Source organism: Canis aureus, chromosome 25 (genome assembly GCF_053574225.1).
Source record: "Canis aureus isolate CA01 chromosome 25, VMU_Caureus_v.1.0, whole genome shotgun sequence".
Lineage (NCBI taxonomy): Eukaryota > Metazoa > Chordata > Mammalia > Carnivora > Canidae > Canis > Canis aureus.
In genome coordinates, this window is record NC_135635.1 from 37,705,864 (window position 1) to 37,730,179 (window position 24,316).

At 36.8% G+C, this 24,316-nt stretch overlaps 1 protein-coding gene across 1 annotated transcript in view; it reads left to right on the top strand.

Annotated features, from left to right (window-relative positions):
- The first annotated feature begins 11,291 nt into the window (after window positions 1-11,291).
- LOC144297266 (alpha-2-macroglobulin-like) overlaps window positions 11,292-24,316 on the top strand; it is a 42,374-nt gene continuing 29,349 nt past the window's right edge. The window contains exons 1-11 of the mRNA XM_077871122.1: window positions 11,292-11,695; window positions 14,131-14,314; window positions 15,072-15,231; window positions 15,394-15,446; window positions 17,743-17,763; window positions 18,042-18,210; window positions 18,838-18,922; window positions 20,585-20,705; window positions 21,457-21,571; window positions 21,730-21,839; window positions 23,859-24,020. Coding sequence (XP_077727248.1) covers window positions 11,610-11,695; window positions 14,131-14,314; window positions 15,072-15,231; window positions 15,394-15,446; window positions 17,743-17,763; window positions 18,042-18,210; window positions 18,838-18,922; window positions 20,585-20,705; window positions 21,457-21,571; window positions 21,730-21,839; window positions 23,859-24,020 — 1,266 coding nt within the window. The 5' untranslated portion in view covers window positions 11,292-11,609. The remainder of the gene's footprint in view (window positions 11,696-14,130; window positions 14,315-15,071; window positions 15,232-15,393; window positions 15,447-17,742; window positions 17,764-18,041; window positions 18,211-18,837; window positions 18,923-20,584; window positions 20,706-21,456; window positions 21,572-21,729; window positions 21,840-23,858; window positions 24,021-24,316) is intronic.

Below are 24,316 nucleotides of genomic sequence, written 5' to 3' on the forward strand. Positions count from 1 at the left end.
TAGTAATTTACCTTACAGACTACTCTTCAAAAACGCAGATGCCCATTAATGCAATAACTAGAGTAACAAGAAAGAAACATTGAATATCAATATGGCATTGATTAATTACAATGTAAGTGTAATAAATCAAATATATCAAATCAATATATCTCTCTCAATATAGACATTTATGCTGACATGGATAGTTATCTTCAATATATATTTTAATGGAAAAAATGTAAAGTAAAATGTATACAATAGTAAAGCCACACTTTTGAAAGAAAATCCATAATAAAATTCATGTGGAATCTCAAGGGACCCTGAATAGCTAAAATGGTTTTGAAAAAAAGAATAAATTTGGAGGATCCACACTTCTTGATTTAAAAAATATTACAAAACTACAGTAATCAAAACAGTGTGGTCCTGGAATAAAGACAGACAAATAGATCAATGGAAGAGAATAGAGAACCCAAAAACAAATCCTCATATATATGATCAAATGGTCTTCAACAACAGTACCAAGACCACTCAAGAAGAAAAAGACAATCTCCTCAACAATTGATGTTTTAAAAACTGAATATCTAAATGCAAAAGAATGAGGTCGGATGCTTATCTTTTACAATATACAAAAATTAACACAAATTGGGTTAAAAAAATAAATGTAGGACCTAAAACTATAAAACTCCCAGAAGAAGAAAACAGAGAGGAAAAGCTTTATGACATTGTACATGGCAATGATTTTTTGGCTATGATACCAAAAGCACAGGCAACAAAAGCAAAAATAGACAATTGAGACTACATCAAACTTAAAAACTTTTGTACATCAAAGACATGATCAACAGAGTGAAATAAAATCTGTGGAATGGCAAAAAAATACTTAAATCATATATATTTGATTAGGGGTTAATATCTACATTAATATATAAAGAAATCCTACAACTCAACATTAAAAAAATCAAATAATCAGATTTGTTAAATGAGCAAAAAAAGCTTGAATAGACATTTCTCCAAAAATGATATACAAATGGCCAATAAACACACAAAAGATGTCAGCATCACTAACCATCAGAGAAATGCAAATCAAAACCATAATGATATATTATCTCATACTCATTAGGATGGCTACTATCAAAAACAAACAAAAATGAGGATGTGGAGAAACTGAAACTCTGTCCACTATTGGTGGCATTGTTAAAAAGTGCAACTGCTACAGAGAAGAGCCTACATAGCATGGTGTTCCTCAAACACTTAAACATAGAACTACTACATGGGGATGCCTGGGTGGCTCAGCGGTTGAGCATCTGCCTTCGGCTCAGGTCCTGATCCTGCGTTTTGGGATCGAATCCCGCATCAGGCTCCTTGCAGGGAGCCTGCTCCTCCTTCTGCCTGTGTCTCTGCCTCTCTCTCTGTGTCTCTCATGAATAAATAAATAAAATCTTAAAAAAAAAAACTACTATATGATCCAGCAATCTCACTTTTGAGTGTGTGTGTGTGTGTATATATATATATATAAAGACCGCAGAATAGTTACCAAAAATTAAAATACATTAGCAATCTACACCATACTTTTTAATTACATGGAAAAATTACATCATTTTATCTAATTAATTAATAGAGTTATTTGTAATTACTGCTCTTTTTGGGATCCTGGACCCAATTTTAATGGGGAGGGCATGGTCCAGCACATACAACAAGCAGGTGTCCAGGTACCAGCTGAGTGTCCTACAATTCAACAATTTCTAGTAGTATTATAGAGCATCAGGCTCCACAGGTTAAGGGCTCAGTCCTGCAAGGTTGCTCCATCATCACCTTTTCAGAGCCTGGTTGCAAGCCGAGGCTGTTACCTAAGCTTCTGACTACATTGAAGGTTCCAATGGCTTCCTCATTGGGTTAGATTAATTTACTAGAGCAGCTCACAGAATTCAGAAAAACATTTTACTTGCTAGATTACTGGTTTACTATCAAAGGATATAACTCAGGAACAGCCAAATGGAAAAGATGCATGGAGCAAGGTATGTAGCGAGGGACATGGAGTTTCCATGCCCTCTCTGAGTGCACTGTCCTCTTGGCACCTCCACATGTTTACAAATCAGAAGCTCTCCCACCCAGTCCTCCTGGTTGTTGTCTTTTTTATGGAGGCTTCATTTCATAGTCACAGTTGATTAAACCATTCATTGGCCATTGGTGAATGATTCAACTTTCAGCCCCTCTCTCTTCACCAAGTGTCAGGGGATGGGGGTAGGGCACTGAAAGTTCCAGTGCTCTAATCACATGGTTAGTTCTCCTGGCAACCAGCCCCCTATCCTTAGCTGGGGTTTAAAAGTAATCTCATAAACATAATAAGAAACACATTTGTCTCTTCTCAACACTTAGGAAACTCCAAGGGTTTGGGGAGGAGCCATGGACCAAATATAAATGTGAAATACATATTTGGTCATTTGCATGAACAAATATATATTTCTCTTATAAATCATAATATTGCATTTACCAAAAGCTGAAAACTAGAAAAGTAGAATTTTATACACACACAGTTATTAAAGGAATACTATCTTTTTCATGCCCTTTGTTTTGTAAATAACATGACTTTACCTCCAAATTATACTGCATTATTTCAAATTAAGTAATAGGAAACTACATATATGTAGCTTGCCATGAAAACACATGAATTATAAAAACAATGACTTTTAAAACTTAACAGTTTTTAATAATATCTTACAAAATATATTTCATTATTTATTTCTTACACATTGCTATAGTACTACTAGAAATTGTGGGATAAATAACCCGCAATTCAACTAATAGTTAAATAACCTTTTGGCATGACAGAAAACCAAATAAATTAGAATATCTAGAGCTCTTAGATCATTACTCAGCTCATCCATCTAGTATGTACTATGTAATTTCTAGCTATCATCACTATTGTTGTTAGTATCGTCATTAACATCTAAGTAATTAAAGCTTGACAAATAACTTCACCTTTCCTATTCTTAAAATCTGACTCCAGTGTTTTCTCCTAGACTAGGTATAACTCTCTAAAAATGGGATCCCTGGGTGGCGCAGCGGTTTGGCGCCTGCCTTTGGCCCAGGGTGCGATCCTGGAGTCCCGGGATTGAATCCCATGTCGGGCTCCCGGTGCATGGAGGCTGCTTCTCCCTCTGCCTGTGTCTCTGCCTCTCTCTCTCTCTCTCTCTCTCTGTGTGACTATCATGAATAAATAAAAATTTTAAAAAAATAAATAAAATAAAATAAAATAAAATAAAATAAAATAAAATAAAATAAAATAAAAGTTCTGGGGTGACTGGGTGGCTCAGTCAGTTAAGCATCTGACTCTTGATTTTAGCTCAAGGTCATGAGATTGAGCCCTGCGTAGGGTCTGCACTGGGAGCCAAGCCTGCTTAAGATTTTCTCTCTCCTCAGCCCCTCCCCCGCCCTCTCATAAATAAATAAATAAATAAATAAATAAATAAATAAATAAATAAATAAATAAATAAAATGAAGTTTCTGACTCTTAAAAGCTCCACAGTGAACATGAGACCCTCAGAGAACAAAGTGGATTCATATGGTGAAGCGATGAAATAATCCTGTGTGTCAGTGTACACAGGTGCCCTCACATATGCACAGAATTTTTCAATCACCAAAGGAAAATTTACCCTGCAACCTATCCCCTACCTTGCTTCATATTCAAAAATAAACCGCGGGGATCCCTGGGTGGCGCAGCGGTTTAGCACCTGCCTTTGGCCCAGGGCGCGATCCTGGAGACCCGGGATCGAATACCACGTCCGGCTCCAGGTGCATGGAGGCTGCTTCTCCCTCTGCCTGTGTCTCTGCCTCTCTCTCTCTCTCTCTGTGACTATCATAATAAATAAAAAAATAATAATAAACTGCATATAGTTAAAGATAAAATATCAACTACAAATACTTAAATTAGAAAAACAATATAGCAGATTTTTTGCAATTTTGGGGTGCAAAAAGACTTCCTAATCAGAAAATAAAACCCTTAGACAAGCCCTTACAGCCTTCCTATAAGTTAGGAAGGACAATGATGCAGTACATCACTAGCAATCATATACATATAAAAGAAAAGAAATCTATAATGCACCACTCCCTACCAGATTGGGAAATTTTTCAAAGATGTAGAAAGGTAGTTTTGGGCATTACTGGTAGATGATAATTAGCAGAGTCTTTTTAGAAGGTGAATGTGACAGTATCCCTACAAAGTTTTAAAGGTATGTGCTCATTGACTTAGCAAATTCACTACAGATTCGTCATACAAAAAATACTTCTACGTGCCCAAAAGTACTGTAAAGACAGTCACTGAGTTGCATTGTTTGTAATAAGTCACTTTAGTTCAGGCACTCACTCCTCTGTATGGCAATGTAGAATCTAGTAAAACAAATTACATGTGATGTCAGTACTCTTTAGAAGCAGAAAGGAACAAGTGGACTTTAAAAGATAAAACATTAAGCTTTTTGATAATTTTGAGAAACTAGGGCAAGCATATCGTTTGAATAGAAACAATCTGAGAGTTCATTTTGCTTTTTATCTTTGTACATTCAAATATTTTTCTCATCAAAAATTAAGAGAGAGGGATACCTGGGTGGCTCAGCGGTTGAGCTCCTGCCTTTGGCTCAGGTCCCGATCCCAGAATCCAGGGATCCTGTACCACATCAGGCTCCCCACAAGGAGCCTGCTTCTCCCTCTGCCTATGTCTCTGCCTCACTCTGTGTTTCTCATGAATAAATAAAATCTTTTTAAAAATTAAGGAAGTAGCATAAATGAGAAACAATCAAATCTTTAAGACCATCTCTGGAGATACATATGGTCTGAACTCCCAAGTTCTCCTCAAGGTACTGGCGCTGAATACACCCTCTGATAGAGTGAATATAGTATGCCATTCATTAAGCTTCCTGACCCTGAATGTGGTTAACATGTAACTGGCTGAAATGTCCTTGATTTCATTGTCAGGGGCTACACTATCCTGAACATTCTCTTCACCTAGACAAAGTAAACCAGGTCTAACAATTGTTACCACTGGAGAAGCCATATTCAGTCCCAGCAAGCACTATACCAATACATGGAAACATTTTTTTTTCTATGTATTTCTGTTGGAACCCATCTACCTCCTAATCCTATTTTTTCTCAATTCCCAAATAATCCTCCCTTGTTCTTAAGGGCATGAGTTTTCCCGCATTTTACACCCTTACTTTCTTTTTGAGAAACGGCCTTTCTTCTTTCCCCTACTTTCTTTCCTATCTTATGCTTTTACCTCAATTTTTTAACACTAAATATTTGTGAACTACTTCAAAATTCTAGAAAACTTGTTCTCTTTTCTATCAAGGATGTGTTACTCAGGTCCCCTAACTCTCTTTATTTGGATACCATCCTAGACCAAAGCCCAGAGCCCTTCTTCAATCATTAAGATTCAAAAGATAGGGACGCCTGGGTGGCTAACTGGTTGAGCGCCTGCCTTTCACTCAGGTCATGATCCCCGGGGTCCTAGGATCGAGTCCCACAGTGGGCCTCCTGCAGGGACCCTGCTTCTCCCTCTGCCTATGTCTCTCCCTCTCTCTGTGTCTCTCATGAATAAATAAATAAAATTTTAAAAAATATATTCAAATATAAATATCCATTTTCACTGGTTCACTAAGGTTTGTAGTTTTGAAATCTCTTTTTCCACACAGCATCATGTGTAAAACCACCCCCCAGGAAGCTGAGAGTGCATATATCACCATCCCCATATTTATTGGCTAGGAAGCTGAAGGCTAGAAAATGAAAGGGAAGTCAACTGAGGGAAGTCAACTGAGTTACTTACCGCTGGGTCAGAAAGAGGACTCAGTGTCCTGACAACTGATGTAGTCACTTTTTCCCTAAGCTCACTTGTCTTCTTCCCAAGAAGAGAAAGCTCTATCTTGGATGAAGGGAGCATTTTTTGATAAAACTTACCTCTTTGTCTATGATTATATGGAAGTTGGTGCCATTTCTCCTAAGGATAACTCCTCCACCTACTCAGTTACATCTGCCTCACACAGCTTCAGCCTCTCTCTTGGAATTATCACTTCTCTCTCCACAATACTCCACCTCTGCCCTTTCATTTGGCCCTCCCACTCAGCATTTAGAGAAGCAACATTTCATTTAAGTCTCTCTCTCTCCTCTAAAAGAAACTCGTCACCCAACATGTCTGCCAAGTACTGCCCTAGCAACCCCCTTCCCTTCAGATGAACTCCGTGAAATTGGCTCCAGTTGCTTGTTTTCCTCTCACTCCATGAGCTGCCATTGGGCTTCTGCTCAACACAGACACTGAAACTGCTGGATCCTGTTCTCCTTTTGCCTAAATCTAGGAGAAGGGAAAAAAAATGATAATTTAATATATTATTAGATTTCACTGTGGTATTTGACATGGATAGCCAGGGATTTAACAATAACAATGTTTACAGACCATCTTTGTAAGTTATAAGACAACAAATTAATGCTCTTAATGTTATTGATACCTCCTACTTTAAGTAACTAATCTTGTGACTAGGTTTTTAGTTATTTCTAGTTTCTTAAAAACACCTTGAGTTCTGTTATATTTTGAATCAGTACATTATAAAATCATGCAAATTAAAAATAAATAAATAAAATAAATGAATAAAATCATGCAAACTTTTGAATTTTTTTTTCTAATTCTGTGTGCCATTTATAGATGCCTTGGCATCAAGCACCAATCACCCTTACTAGTAAAAATCTTCTCCTGACTGTACTTTTCTTAAAAATGTGCTTGGGGGAATGGGGAGATAGAGATCCCATCCCATGTTTCTCTTTCTGTCTGTCTTTTCTTGTTCCATTAGGTGCACCTGCCCTTCATCTAGACCCTGGTGTTCCTTGAGGCTCTGTCCTAGGCTCTTTTCTCTTATCACCAACATATCCTACTTGGCTATTATCATCCATTTCCCTAGCATCAGCTTTCCCAACAAACTGATAAATCTCTAATCTATTTAAGTAGGCCAGCTTTCAGTAAACTAGTGGTGTTCCAATTGCTTTAACTTTAACCTGCACTAGCAAAATTTGTACGTTTTCATAGGACAGCTCACAATGGAACACTATAATCACATTTTCACAATGTATGAAGACACTCACAGTTAAGAATAGACATGATAATAATCATAGTGATAAAGAAATAATTTAGTTAGGATATAAACTTTGCTGCCCCAGCAAAGAGATATCAAAACACAATGAGAGAATGTATTTTTCAATAACATGAAAGTCTAGGCTAGAGTGGCCTTTGGATGATTCAGAAATTCAGACTATATCTTGCTTGTTGCTCTGCCTTCTTTGACACATGGCTTCTATCTTAGAGCCTACAATAGAAGGTCTGAGTATAGTCACCATGCCCACATTCCAGCCAATGGTAAGGAAGGAAGGGGGAACACTAAACACAACTCTTCCTTTTGAAGTCATGAAAAGCTACTCCACTTATACTCCAATCACCAGAATATAGTCATATGCCACACTTAACTTCAAGGAAGAAGGCTAGAAAATGAAAGTTTTTAGCTAGGCAAATTGTGCCCAGCTAAAACTCAGGATTTTTTTTTTTTAAGATTTTACTTATTTATCTATTTATTTGAGAGAGAGAGAGAGAGAGAGCATGAGTTGGGGTAGGAGGGAACAAAGGGAGAGGGAGTAGCAGATTCCCCAAAGAGCAGAGAGCCTGATGCAGGACTCAATCCCAAGACTATAACCTGAGCCAAAGGCAGATGCTTAACCAACTGAGAGCCACCCACGTGCCCCTCAGGAGTTCTATTATTAAGGATTAAGGATAGAAAGATAGAATTGGAGAAGCAGTAATAGGATACAACCAACAGTTTCTGCTGCATGGATATCAAACAGATGTTCCTGAAATCAATATTTTTACTTATTCTGTTCACTATACTATAATTTCTATTTTATTATATTCTAGCTCATTTTTTTAAATCTTGGTCATAACTCACTGATCATATCATAGCTCACTGTAAATGATGACCATAATCTGAAAAACATTTCTCTAAGCCTACTGCGTCAAACATAACCAGTAGCCACATGGGCTATTGAGCACTCAAAATGCAGCTAGTCTAAATTGATATGTGTTGTAAGTGTAGAATCGCACACCAGATTTCACACTTAGTACAAAAAAAGAACATGAAGCATCTTAGCAATTTTTATATTAATTAAATGTTGAAATGATAATATTTTGGATACCTTAAGTAAAATATATTATCAAAATTAATTTAATCTCCTATTTTTGTTTTTTAATGTGGTCACTAGAAAGTGTAAAATTACATAGGAGGCTCACATTATGTTTCTATTAAGGCATACCACTCTAAATTCTAGATGCAAACATTAAACTTCCTTTGAATATTAATACTTGAATATTCTACAAGCACTTCCTTTTTTTTCTTTCTTTTTATTTTTTTAGAGAGAGAGAACCCATTGGAAAACAGGGGAAGGGGTAGAGGAAGAGACTCCACTTTCAGGGAGGACTGACTGGGGTCTCAATCAAAGGACCCTGAGATCGTGACCTGAATTGAAATCAGGAGTCGACGCTTAACTGACTGAGCCACCCAGGTGCCCCTACAAGCATTTTCTAAAACTAGACTCTTTGTCCCCCCAGCCCTCAGCTTTTCTGTCCCTCTTTCCCACTCTGTATTTCCTCCATTTCATTCAGCCAGTCAAAGGCAACACAATTCACTCCATAATCAGCCAGGAAAATTTAAAAGCACATGCCATCACATTCATATATACACTGGGTACTGTAATTTTACCTCTTAAATATGATATAAACCTATCCATCTTTTTCTAATGTCATTATGAACACGCTAGTGCAAAATACCGTCATCTCACCTTATATCAATTCCCAAATTGGCCTCTCTGACTCCTGGATTGCCTCCTCCCAGTCAGTCTTCCAAATTTCAATAAAAGTGATCTTTCCAAGAAGCAAATCTGAAGAAGTCACGCCACTGATAAGTCCCCACGCACCTTAATAGTATCAACAAGCTCCTTTTTTATTGGAAGCCAGTTTGTTTCACCACGTTTCTGAGTGCATGGGCACTTTCTCAATACCAAGTATTGTCCGTTTCACTGAATGTGTCATGATTATTCTCACCTCCTGAGCCTTTGTATATGTCATTTCTTATGTGCTTAGAATGCATTTTTCATTGCCTTCTTTCCTCTGGCTAAACACTAGTTATACTTCAAAGCTTAATGAAAATTTTGCTTTGCCAGAGATTGCCTTTCCAAAGTCCGAGAGCGGATTGTGCATCCCTCTTATGCACTCCCACAGCATCCTGAGCTTTAATAATACTGTTTGGCTACTAAAAGGATGAGATCATGCCATTTGAGACAGCATGAATGGCCCTTGAGGGTATTATGCTAAGTGAAATAAGTCAGACTGAAAAAGACAAATACCATGTGACTTTACTCATAAGTGGAATCTTTAAAAAATATATATATATATAAAACAAAAAGAAGAATCAGACTCATAAATACAGAAAAAAACTGTATTCTCCTCACCAACTGGGAGGGCGGGCTGTTGGTAAGAATGACTTGATGGGCAAAATGGGTGAAGAGGAGTGGGAGGTATAGGCTTCCAGTTTGGAGTAGATAAGTCAAGAGGATGAAAGGTACAGCATAGGAAATATCGTCAATGATATTGTAGAGCAATGTATAGAGACAGATGGTAGTGACACTTACAGTAGTCACAGCATAATGTATAATGTATAAACTTGTCCCTATGTTGTACACCTGAAACAAATGTAACAAGGTATGTCAACTATACTTAAATAGTAAATAAGTAACATTCCATAAGAGCACATGGACAAAAGATATTTCTCAGAGTGCTAGATGCTTCTAAGAATCAATAGAGCTCTTATCTCAGTGTACACATTGCTCAGCAGCATGTGCACTGTGTTACACGCTCCTGAAAGAAGCATGCACACAGTTGTTGGTAGAAGTGGTGTCTGAGTGAATGAAATCACACCATCAATTTTTTAGTAAGACACTGTATTTAACAGTTTGTGCTGCAAGTTAAACATTCCATATAGGAATATGTTCAAAGGGTGATTCTGACAATGCTGGCTTCATGAATGACTCAATTTGCTGCTATTTCAAAATAAGAAGATAGAAAATCTAAAAAAAAAGAACCAATCACAGTTGAAGAATATAATAACAAATAAAAATATCCTAGAGGAAATCAAGAATAGATTAGGAGATGCAGAAAAACATAGAGATCTGCAAGACAGGGTAATAATAGCACCCAAGTTGAAGAGCAAAAAATAAAAGAATGTTTTTTAAAGATTTTATTTATTGGTTCGAGCAGGGGCGGGGGCGGGGGTGGGGGGGGTAGAGTGGCAGAGAGGGAGGGAGAAACAGATTCCCAGCTGAGCAGGGAGCCTGACTGAGCTTCATCTCAGGACCCAGAGATCATGACTTGAGCTGAGGGCAGACGCTTAACCAACTAAGCCATCCAGGCACCCCAAGAAAAGAGTTTATAAAAATGAGGATAAGTTAAAGAATCTTTTTGACCGGATCAAATGAATAAATATGCATATTTTAGGGGTCCAAACAAATAATAATAATGTTTGCCTACTGTATTTTTACTGCTAGTTTGTCGGGTTTCACACCCATAGAACTTAAGACCTTTCAGTGCCTATCTGTTTCTACATATGTGACCATTCCACTCCATAATTTTGCATTATACATAGTCTTAGTAGGCTCAATAAATACTTACAAAACAACCAGATGGATAGATGGGTGGGTGTAATAGTTGATTTGATTACAGGTTGTTGAGGAGTAGCATATTTAGAAAGCAGTAACAAAATTTGTTTGTATAGTTGATGATAAATTGGGCTCTTTGTTATCACAGTAAATCAAAGCTTCTTTTTTTTTTTTTTTTTTTTTTTTTTTAGGTTCTGCTACTTCTCTTTTCATCTTTCCACTTTCTTAATTCAGGAAAATATTTTCTATTATCATTCTTCCAGGGTCTGGCTTTTCATCCTCAATTCGGTACTACCCCTAAGGTCAAAAACCTATTAGCTGAATCCAACACCATTCCCATAGGGAACTACTGAATTCTGAATGTGCTTCAACATTTAAGTAGGCATATCTAATGGAGGCCTCGCAGGCACACTGACTTCTGAAGTGAAATTGCTATTTTGAGCCTGGACAGCGTTGCTTAAACTGTAGCTTCCCTTGCCAACTATTCAGGCAAGAGACGTGAGGAAAGCCATAAAAGGAGCTGCGGGGAAGTGGAACGAGGGAGTGAGAGAAGGGGTTGAAAGGCCGGGGGTAAAAAAAGAAAAGAAAAGCCGATTAGCTGCTTTACAGTAAAACCCAGAGAAAGTGAGCACTGATGGAAATGTGGATTTTATCCCTCCAGGAATTCTAGTCAGCCCACCCGGAAATAACCTTGGCTGTAATTAGGCCCCTGAGAGCAATGACCCTTTCACAGAAGTTCAGAGACCTCTGCTTTGTTTAGACACCAAGTGTGGGTGGAACTTCCTGTTTGCACCAGGAGCTGCATAAAGCCTAGTTGCCCTGGGGAATGTTTGGGATCAAACCAGTTGCAGGGAGCCGGGTACAATACAGTCTGGTCTCCTCAGGGCCCTTCTTCCTGCAGCATGAGGAAAAACAAACTCCTTCATCCCAATTTTATTCTCCTCCTTCTGGTCTTCCTGCCTGCAGATGCCTCAGTCTCTGGAAAACCGTGAGTTTCACAGAGAACGTAAAGAATCCTTTCCTTTAAAGAGAATCCTTTCTGATTCTCATTTAGATGATTCATTTGTCTTTCTCACAAAACTGTCACCTTCTTAGCTTTAAGATCTCTTCCAGTTATCAGAGTTCATAAATTTGGTTTGTTCATTCTTTCCTTATTCTTAACTAGTTTTCTCCAACTCTTTCGATCTCTCACTTTCTAAATTTTCTAGGGATATACAAAGACTTTCTAAGGGGCATTTGCAATTGATACTTTTAAAGAATCAATTTTTAGATCCTCACATTCAGATTGATTTTCTCAAGACCATGCTGTTTATCCTTTTTTACTTCTCCTTTTTAATTGCCCATCTCACAATTTATGAGACAAACCTCTCCCTCAGTGCTCTATATTACCATGGAGCATTGTCCTGGAGTATAAAAATCTGTAGGGCAGAAATATTTGAAATACTGTTAAAGGAACAATTTGAAATACTGATATTGATGTTGAGAAAGCAAAGGATTCTAACAGTGAGGAAGAAAATTCATTTGCAGATTATGTGGTAATGAATTATTTGTTTAACAAAGTTGAAACACCGGCTGATAGGTGATTAGAAGCAATTCTTGATAATAGGTACTGGGTGATTTTTGGTACCTAATGCAGGAGTTGCAAGAACTGATGACAATGATATAATTGTTTTATCTGTATTTTATTTACCTTTAAACAATGTCTCATGGCACTCATGTCCATACAAACTAAAAATAGCAACAGAATTAATGTTAAGCCTCATTCAGTTCCTGCAGTTAAAAAATATCCATCTAATGGAGAAGAAATGTGTGGGAAATATCAGAAAGGGAGACAGAACATAAAGACTCCTAACTCTGGGAAACGAACTAGAGGTGGTGGAAGGGGAGGAGGGCGGGGGTGTGGGGGTTAATGGGTGATGGGCACTGAGGGGGGGCACTTGACAGGATGAGCACTGGGTGTTATTCTGTATGTTGGTAAATTGAACACCAATAAAAAATAAATTTATTATAAAAAAAATCCATCCATGGATACACAAAACAGCTCATTGTTCTTATTCAAGATGTGTTTCAAAAATATTTTGATTTTATATCTAAAACTAAAAATAGCTGAAACATAATTTGTAATATGTTTATTTTGTTTTGATCAGTTGCATACTAGTAAGACTTGAAAATAATTCAATCCAGAAGAAAATGTTTAACATGTACAGCTTTATGAGTTAAAGTTAAATTAAGCACCCATACATAATATTATATATGTATGAGTTCATGTACCTATATATACATATATATAGCCCATATATGTATAGTTAATAAAGAAGCAAGAGTTATCCATAAAAATATTTGGAAGCATAAAAATCTGAAGATAAACTTCTAAGTAGTAAGTGGCATGATAATTCAAGTTTAAGGAGGGAAAAAAAGGAAAGATGTTAAATTTCTGATCATCACAAAAAGAATCTTTTGATGTATTTTTTAAGTAGATCATAGTGAGTAACTTATCACTATATTTTAGAACCCATTGAAAACTATAGAAGACTAATGTAAGTTTTAACTTAAAATGTCATCCAAAATAATATCTTTTGGTACTATGCGTGATAAAAATATAGATGTTTACTTGGAAACATGTAAGGAATACATAGTGTCTAAAAATTATTTTAGGAATTCTGTGAGCAAAAATGTTTGAAAACTACATAGTCAATAAAATCTTATATGGGGGTATTGGCAAAGTTTCTGTTCTGCTCATGAATAACCAAGACCCCAAATTCCATCACTAGAAGGCCATTTTTGGGTGGATCCATTGTCTAGCTATGAGTTGAAAGGCAAATATTTAAAATGCAAACAGTCAGGGTTAGATAATATGAATATTTCATTAGTTACTTACCACAACTGAGACTTTAAACTAATGACTCACTTTCCTCAGATTCCTTCTGTAAAGTGGAAGCAAGTATGTGCCGTACCATTTTCACAGGGTTGTTGAATATATATACTTTTGTTACCCAACGAAAGTACTATTTATTGATTGATTTTTGTAGTGTCTCTCCTGAGGCTTTGCTTGCTTTTTACTGCATTCCTAGTGTAGAATTGATTTACCGCATGAAGAAATATAATTCACATATTTTCATTTGAATTTAGATGATCACATATTGTGTTCCTTCAAGTTCCTTCAAGGTATCCTAGCAGATTTTAATCTACTTCAAGCTCACTTCAAGCAAAATGTTCACTGCCATGGCAATGATGATGGAATGAGAAATCATTTTCATGCATGCCATTCAACAGCAGTGATCAATGTCATATTTATCAATCAATGTGTCTTATCAATTGGTATAGAACTAATGAGAGTAATAATCATTGTGATGGAAAATAGTGCTGGTGATAACAATACCTCTCCTCCTTCACTCTCCTCTAATTGGATTCCCCCATTCCCAGGCAGTACATGGTCCTAGTCCCCTCCCTGCTCCACTCTGAAATCCCTGAGAAGGGCTGCCTCATTCTGAGCTACCTGAATGAGACGGTGACTGTAAGTGCTACCTTGGAGTCCGTCAGGGAGAATAGGAGCCTCTTCACTGACCTGGTGGGGGAAAAGGACTTATTCAGCTGTATCTCCTTCACTGTGAGTATGCCTGTTTGACTTCACATACTTGATTCTATTGGTTAGGGTCATAGGCATCTAGAATTCAGTCAAGATACAGCTTTGAGAGCCTGGCAAAAACTCCAAGAAGAAATCTGCAGGAGGTAAATATTTATAGGCATATTAAAGATCAACTTAATGATCAAAGAAAAATTTCTATTAGCCAGGGGTGGAAAAAGCAGTATGCACTAGACAAAAGGAAAATGTGACTTCTTAAAATTAAAATGGAGAAATGTTAATAAGGCAAATTAGACCAACCCACCACATAAGCACAGTGGTGGTCTGACAAGAACACAAGAATCAGCCCATATTAAAGAGGGAAAATTGTAAAATTACCATAAGCAAATATCCAATAATCTCTTCAGCATTGCCCGTATGTAAAATGCTTACAGCCTATAGCCAATAAAATATGGTAGCCTTATTTCCCATATGCTTCTACCATGCCCTGTTAGCGCATAGCATCAACTTGGTAAAGTTCATTATATAATTGAATCAAGACTCTATTAGCTGATCTACAAGGAGATGTGAAGGAGGTCTCACTTATGACCTCTTTTCCTCCATCTGTTCTGTTTTCCCATTTGTAAAATGACAGAAGTAATTCCTGTCCATGCCAGCTTCCCCTGATGAAAATGAAGGGGGTGCAGTGAAGGTGCCAGATCTCCAGGGAGGAGAGGAACAGGGAGTGAAGGAAGAAACTTGCAAGACTGACTGGGTTCTGGGGGTCTGTCCTATATTTCAGGTGCCAAGATCTCCATCCAATGAGGAGGTCATGTTCCTCACTATCCAAGTGAAAGGACCAACACAAGAATTCAAGAGACGGACCACAGTGGTGGTTAAAAACCAAGAGAGTCTGGTCTTTGTCCAGACAGACAAACCCATCTACAAACCAGACCAGACAGGTACAAAAAGGCCCTACAGTCAGAACAACTCCAAAAAGGGAAGGCCTTCTGGCCCTGCATTTTCCCCAAAGGCTCTGTAGTCCTGGTTCTTTGGGTTTGATTTACAGGCTACTAATCCTGATTTAAAGTTTCTAGGACTCACAGAAAATGTTTCTGTTTCAGTGAAGTTTCGTGTTGTCTCATTGGATGAGAATTTTCACCCCCTAAATGAGTTGGTGAGTCTCTAAATATCTATATAGAATCACTGTTATCTGTGTAAACAATCTGAGAGTGTATTTTTGGTGCTGGGGGAGGACCAGAGAGAGGAAGAATCTGGTATCACTAGCAGTGATTTCTGGCATTACAATCCTGCAAGATCCTCATTTAAACCAGAATCCCACGGGATGCCTGGGTGGCTCAGCGGTTGAGCGTCTTTGGCTCGGGGAGTGATCCTGGTCCGGAGATAGAGTATCACATCAGGCTCCTCGCATCTATCTCCCTGCTTCTCTCTGTGTGTTTCTCATAAATAAATAAATAAATAAATAAATAAATAAATAAATAAATAAATAAAATCTTTTAAAAAAATAATAAAAGATTTAAAAATAAAATAAAACAAAATAGACCAGAATCCCAGGTTAAGAAAGTAGCTAATTCTTTCCATCTTAGTACTGGTAATCAGTCAGTTGTCACACAATTAAACTTACTCTTTATAAAGTTTTCGATTAAGCAAATTAGAAAAGTATGTTAAATTAGGCAAATTAAAAACATATACTACATCATCAAATAACTTAAATTCAAATAACTTCTCAAAGATTTAGAATTTTTCTAAACACACCTACCAAAACCTCTTCTATAAAGGAAGAATGTAATCAGTGTTTGTTGAGACTAACACCTGATATTTATAAGGAACAACTTTTTCAACTTTAATGCAAACATCAAATCAGAAAGTCCTCATTTTTCTCTCCAAATCTACTGCTCCACCACATCTTATTTCAGAGGCAATTCTTTTCTTCTAATTCCTAAAACAAAAGCCTATCATGGGGCACCTGGGTGGCTCAGTTGGTTAACTGACCTGCTCTTGATTTCAGCTCAGGTCATGATCTCAGGGTCCTGGGATGGAACCTGGTGTCAGGCTCTGTGCTTCAGTTCAGCAGGAGTCTGATTGAGATTCTCTCTCTCCCTCTGTCCCTTCTCCCACTCTTGCTCTCTAAAATAAATAAATCTTTAAAAAAAAAGATTATTGTATAATCCATTTCTCTCTTTCTCCCATACCTACATCCACTTTATCAGAAAATCATGTTAATTTGAAATATATCCAGACTATTTCTATTTATTACAACCTAATTGCTAATCTCATCCTGGCCAATATCACCTCTAAACAAGACTGTTGCAGTAGCCTTGAAGCTGGTCTTCTAGTTTCTACTTTCATTCTTCTATCTAAAATAAACACTTCATCCATCACTGTAGCAGCCTTACCATTTTTTCTTCTCAGCAACTAACTACCTGATGTAAATCAGGTGTGTGTGTGTGTGTGTGTGTGTGTATTTATCATATATTGTCACCTTTGAGATATATATCATTGATATATTGATATACATATGTAAAATGAATGCTGAATCAATGAATCATTGATATATATCTCAAATGAATGCTGAATATGAAATGAATATCAACTTATGAATATGTGTCTGTATTTACATATAATTTACATATTATAAATATGTAAATGTTAAGTATATAAAATATTTATCTCCCAAATATATGTATATGCGTGTGTGTTTCTTTTTTTTTAAGATTTTATTTATTTATTCATGAGAGACACAGAGAGAGAGAGAGGCGGTGGGGGTGAGGGGGAGCAGAGGCAGAGGGAGAAGCAGGCCCCACGCAGGGAACCAGATGCAGGACCGATCCTGGGACTCCAGGATCATGCTCTGGGCCGAAGGCAGGTGCTAAACCACTGAACCACATAGGGATCCCCTGCATGTGTGTTTCTTATATATCCAACCCTCCTAGAATCAGATATATTGTTCTTTTGTGCCTTTCTGTACTCCCAGCACCTAGAATGATGTATAGCACTTGGTGAGCACTTAATAAATATTACTTTTTAAAAAATGACTGAATATTGATAGTAGAGGAGCTATTCCTCCTCTTTATTCTTAGGAGTGAGAATTCTGTGACACATCTCAATATTTGGATCTGAGTGTGGTTCTTATAGTTAGTGTTCATTTTTTAATCTGTAAAGTTTCATAAGAAAGGAGTATTTCTCACTGGAATTTAAGTAATATTAGTAAATTCCATTCCTAATGAGTGGCTGTGCACATGGATATTTGTTGCTGATAGCCTAATAGATTCTTAATATTATTTATTAATTGCTTAAAATAGAATAATTAAAACTTTTATAAAATTTAACCTGGATTTCCTTTCTACTTTACTACAGAGAGCTATTCTACATAAAGCTGTTTTGCTTATAAATCAGAATTGAGAATAGTTGAGAATAATTCTACATTCCTTTATTTCTCTTTTGTCTTTCAGATTCCACTAGTATATATTCAGGTAAGCAACATGAAACATTCCATAATCAGAATTAAAGTAATAAATGTAGAGAAAGTGTTGATATTTGAGAGGTTTTTACAATATACCAGAAACTTGACATTAAGGCTGAAACCTTCGAGCTCATATAGTGCTAGATGGTTCTGACTCATCTGCCCTCCCCACCCCTCACCAGCACCCCATTGGTTCTCTTTGTGGATAACATGGGAGTTTCTGTAGATGTCTTTTATTGTCTCTAATGCTCTAGGCTCTGTTGTAAGTTCCAATTACTGTATCCATAGGACCCAAAAGGAAATCGCATCACACAATGGCAGAAACTCAGATTAGAGAATGGTCTCAAGCAATTGAGCTTTCCCCTCTCATCTGAGCCCTTTCAGGGCTCCTATAAGGTGGTGGTGCAGAAGGAATCAGGTGAAAGGACAGAGCACCCCTTCAGCGTGGAAGAATTTGGTATGGATTATGAAAAGTCATGGAGCATTTTTCTTCATATCTAAACTTCTGGGCCCAGAATTTGAGCTTATTTAGAGTCCTTCCATTTCCTATGTGTGAGGTTGGGCTTTGACTAGAGTCATTTATATCTCACTCCAATGAGATTATCAATGATCTGTGAAGAGAACTTCATATACCTTGGTTATTTTTTGTAATAATTTTTAATCTCAAAGAAATGTAAAACATCTTTGTTTTAGAGAAGTCTTCCATAATTCATTAAGGCTTCAGTGATCTGTCAGAGTCCTTCAATCAGAATATCCATTTGAGGGGTGCCTGGGTGGCTCAGTGGTTACGCATCAGCCTTTGGCTCAGGTCATGATGGGGTGTGTGGATTCCTGCTCATTGGGGAGTCTGCTTATCCTTTTCCCTCTCCCTCTGCTCCTCCCACTGCTTGTGCACTCTCTCTCTCTCTAATAATTAAATAAAATCTTTTAAAAAAGAATATCCATTTGATAGGAAGGTGGTTGTATTGGAGAGTATAGCTACCTTTTCAGAACCCTAAAATATTTTTAGGGAATTGTTACTGAAAATACTAATTCCCCAAAAGTTGAAAAATAATCACTAACTTCCTTTATCATCAATGAACAGTGCTTCCCAAGTTTGAAGTGAAAGTAACAATGCCAAGGATAATCACTATCTTGGAAGAAGAAGTGAATGTTTCAGTGTGTGGCCTGTAAGTTACATATTTTTTAATCTTTTGAAAAAATATTTAAAGGAGACTCACCATTTGTGATATTTTGACTCATTTCTTTAGGAACAGTGGGAGCACAAATACTTAAAGAACATGAGATCATCCCATCTCTGGAACCTTCCTTACCTGTTGCTTCTCTATTTTTCCCTCTTATTTTCTTTCTTGTCCTTATCAACATTATTATAACTATCATGGGACAAGCAACTGTTCCTAGGGAAGCTGTCTACTAGGATTGATTCTGAAAGTGACAAAGCTACACACACACACACACACACACACACACACACATAGGCAAATGGGACAGTGTTAAAGGGTATAATCACTTTCCCCTCCCCAGGTTGTAAAGGAAATTCTTGTCATCAACAGATCATTTACCGGACCTTGCATACATAGTGGGAAAACAGCTTAGATTCAAAATTTTTAAAGATAGGCATATTACCAAAATCTCAGCTGACTCATTGGTCTACCTAAGGCTTGTCACATACCTCTCAACACTGCCATTTTTTTTAAAAGCATTTATTTATTTATTTGAGAAAAAGAGAGCGCATGAATAGGGGAGGAGCAGAGGGAGATCCAGAAGCAGACTCTCCACTGAGCAGGGAGTCCAAAACGGAGCTTGATTCTAAAACCCTGAGATCACGACCTGAGCCTAAGGCAGATGCTTAACCAACTGAGCCACCCAGGCTCCTTGTCAGCACTGTCGTTTTTACTGATGAGACTGGACCTTTGGTCCAGTTTGGTCCTTTTCAACTTAAAAATTCATGTTTCCAAAATCTTATGCTCTCATCCCAGTAGTCCAGTGGTAGCACTAGCAGATAGAGCACACAGAGTGAAGAATCCAGCCCTGCCTAAGGGCCACACATGTAAGGCATCCATGATTTAGCTGAGTCCCTGCTCCAGCACTGTCTCAGAGTAATTGCCACCGAGTTCCTGATCCCACATAACTGGTGAGCCAATACCCTTGCAAATAAAGATACAAAGGGTATTTTTAGGTAGAGAAGGAAACAAATACCCTTGAAAACACATCAACCATCAATGACAAAAAGATAGATAGATAGATAGATAGATAGATAGATAGATAGATGATAGATAGATAGATATACACATATATGTGTGTGTGTAATCATAACCCCATTTTTGTAAAAAGTAGACAAGTTAAAAGTCATATAAATAGAGCTACACATCGGAAGAGGCTAATAGAAGGAAACATCATTGTATTAATAGTTTGTATTCCTAGATAGAATTGAGGGCATTTTCTCTCTCATTTTCATTTTGTTGGTGCTGGGTTTTCTTTTTCTTTTAAGAATAGATGTAGCTTTGGTAATAAATCTATCTTTTTAAAAAAATAAATAAATAAATAAATCTATCTTTTTAAAGATGAAATTAAAAATAAAAATTATAGGAAAAAAGATTTCAAAGAAGACTCTAGTCAATTTCAGCATGTGGCACTGGAGATTTTTTTAAAAAGGTCTTGCTTAGCCCACTTGCTTAACTTAACTTAGCCCACTTGCTTTGACACTGTGAGAGCCCTGCAGAGATTAGAGAGAAATACAGAGTAAACATGCTAAAGGGGAAATAGAAATAGGTAGAAAATGGGGATGTTCGATGTCTGCTTTGATTCATTTGGCAATGTTCTTATGGCAGATACACATATGGGAAGCCCGTCCCAGGACATATAACTATGAGAGTGTGCAGAAAGTACAGTAACCCTTCTAACTGCTATAGTGGAGAGTCACAGGCTGTCTGTGAGAAATTCAGTCATCAGGTAGGTAGAAGACTGTTCCTTCTACGGTCTAACAATGGAGACATTGTTGATAAGCAGTGAACTACAACCTGGTACTAACTCAGGAAGAGAGCAAGCTAGAAGAGAGCAATCTAGAAGGTATATTGTACTAATTTTTTATATAGTGACTTAGCACAATGGGAATTATTTATTTCTCGTAATTGTCCACAGTGGGTGTCCTTGGTTCATCAAGCCCCCGGAATAATGGAAGTTGATCAATCTCTAATACTTGGCATCCAAAGCTGCCTTGGGCATCCACTTGTATGAAGGAAGAAGAAAAAGCATTACACCTGTTAATCACTTTGGCTGGGAAGGGCATAGGTTTTGCCTTCTTTCCATGAGTGAGAATTTGTCATATAGCACCCCGTCCCAAGGTGTCAAGGAGGTAGGAAACACAGTCTCCAGATGGGCAGCCCTTCCCAGCAGCAGGTGTATGCTATGGAAGGGGAGTCCGACTTTGGTGAAAAGTTAGCTCCCTGCTACAGCAGGATTACCCACAAATTGTTAAGACATTTTTATCTCATTAACTCTAGGGAATATCAGATATTAAGAAATACATCTGATAAACCAGATACAATTGTGAAATACAGTCATAATTAATTCCTAGAGAATATTTAGTGTTCTTATCATAGAAAATCCCTAGGTTATATTGTGCCCCCCAAATCCTACCAGATTAAAAGACCACTGATCTGTCCAGTATTATGTTTTTGTATTTTATTTTATCCCCTCCTAGCTAAACAGCCAGGGCTGCTTCTCTCAGCAAATAAAAACCAAGATCTTCCAGATGAAAAGACAAGGATATGAAATGAAACTTGAAGTGGAGGCCAAGATCCAAGAAGAAGGAACAGGTTTGTGTACCTCGTGGGTGTGGAAGAAAAAACAATGTATATTGATTTATTTCCTTTCCTGAACTATGAACTGAAAGGGAAATAGTAGTATAAGAAGTTCAGGGATATCATCCTTCCAAAAAAAAAAAAAACTCATATTTTCTTTTTCTTTTTTCCAGAGGTAGAATTAACTGGAAAAGGATCCACTGAAATTACAAGAACCATAACCAAACTCTCATTCGTGAAAGTGGACCCATATTTTAGACAAGGGATCCCCTTCTTTGGGCAGGTGGAGTATTTTCTAAATCACAAATCAAATTGTGTATTATCACCTAATAAGCACATCATATTATGCTAAAACCAGACTTGGTTTATTATCTATTGATTAATATAACCAAAAGCATAAAACCACATAAAAATAAACCTGTCCCTCTGTAAATTTATAAATGAAATCTACAAAATCATTCTAAAGCACCATCAAAATTAGACGTATTTTTTTTCACCTTTGAAACAGCATTGTTGTGATATCACTCAATCTTTCTTGGTTTACTGGTAGTCTCAGATTTTTATTTTTTCTCACACGAATCTCAAAATTCATAGTGGCCACTTGTGTTAGCCTTCTAACACTAACTTTGTATGGAAATGAGTGGGTAGGTAGCTTTAATTTTTATTTTGAACTATAAAAGAATCTACTGGACCTAATGTTCCTTTCATTGTTATTATATTTACATTATTTTCTCTATAATAACCAGAATATATTTTTTAAAAACAGTACACATAAGGGTAAGATACTGCTATTTAAGACTTCCAGATTTTAAAAATATAAATTCTCTCATGTATCTACAAAATATCTTGTATTGTTATTTTTTCTATTATAAGCAGATGTGTAAATGGATCTCTCTGACTCCAGAAGTCTGAGATGGCAATTGTATGTCTGTCAATGTATCATTACTGTGCATCATATTCTTAATGGAAATGTTATGAGGTATTAGGTGTGGAAACTGAGAAACAGGGAGGGACTAGACCCCACTAAGGAAGGGTGGAGTATGTTTTAGAATGTTTTGATTATGTTATGACAGAAAACTATTTGAGAAACTTTAGTCACTTCCTAAAATGAATAGTCCCTTTATTTTTAATTTCTCAGAGTATATTGATATTTCAATATTCAGTATTTCTCAGACTACTTTTTTTGAGATTTTATTCCTGCTAAATAATTACCCTATGAGTTGTAAGACTCTCTCATCAAAAAAGAATCAGAATTTTGTACCTGTCTTTATCATTGTATATGCAGCCAATATTTCATTGGCAAACTCAGATTTTATTAATCAATTACAAATACTGATCCAAGTCTTCCAGCTGTGTTTCTTTCTACCAAAAGTAGCCTCTACTGAAAAAGAACCATCATCTTTGCAATCTAAATCGGACTACTCACCTACTGAGTGCAATATTAGCAGTAATTTGACCTTAGGCCCTTATGTAATACTGTATGATTCTCCTCAATTTTGCATTTTTCACATAGGAAGTGCCCAATAATATCTGCCTACCTTCCAAAAGTTTGAAAATCTACATTGAGAAGCAGATATATAAAAAAAAAAAAAAACAACTAGAAAAGTACACAGGGCAATGCATTAGCAATTGCTAACTTGTGCACTTATTATACTTTAGAATACTAATCCATAGAAAGTTAAGGGTTGGCCACAAAATAAGTGTTTGGGGCTCAATTAAATTTGGCTCAGGGGTTAAAAATTTTCATTACATCTGATGTTTGTGCTCTGTGACTCTCCAAGAGTTCTATATAGTACATGGCATTTCCAAAATATCCACAGAATACATTTTTTAGGTTACTCTTTTCTCATTAGCTCCAAGATTCTCCATTCCTTCACACTTCTTTATCTTATATTATTTTTTTGGAGGAGAGGGGCCGAGGGAGAGGGAGAGAGAGAATCCTAAGCAGGCTCCACACTAGGTGTGGAATCAGATATGGTGCTGGATCTCACAATCCCAAGATCATGACCTAAGCCAAAATCAAGGGTCCGACACTTAACCAACTGAGCCACCACCCAGGTGCCCCCACAATGCTTTATTTTTCATCTTAGGGCTGATTACTAACAAATAAATATATATCATTTATGCATTTATTTAACATCTATCTCTTTTCTGTGATAGCAGGAACTTTGTTCACTGCTGCCACCTCAATGCCCAGAGCTATGTCCAACATATAGGACATAATAAATATTTGACATAAAATGAATGTTTGGTAACTACTGGGTATTAACTATATAACTGATCCACATATTTTAATCTTCAGGTGCAACTCATGGATGGGAAAGGTGTCCCCATGCCAAATGAACTCATCTTCATCACAGCAAATGAAGCTAATTATAATTCCAATGCTACCACTGATGAGCATGGCCTGGTTCAGTTCTCTATCAATACCACCAACATTATGGGTACCTCTCTCACTGTCAGGGTAAGTTTGACAAGAAGTTACCAACAACATGAAGTAGACTTGGAAATAAGGTTGCAACCTAAAAGCGATGAAATTTCCAAGTAGTATTTAGTCCTATGGAAATGGAAAATAAGTAAATAAGTAAATAAATATAATATCATTTAATTTTCAGTGTGGTGGAATTAAATGTGTTTAATTTCTTTTTTAACAGTTGATGTGTATTTTGAAATAAAAGTAAATTAAAATTTATGAAAAAAGAATACATATTACAGCACTTAGTAAGCCCCCTTTAGCTTGAATATTATTATTGTAAAAGT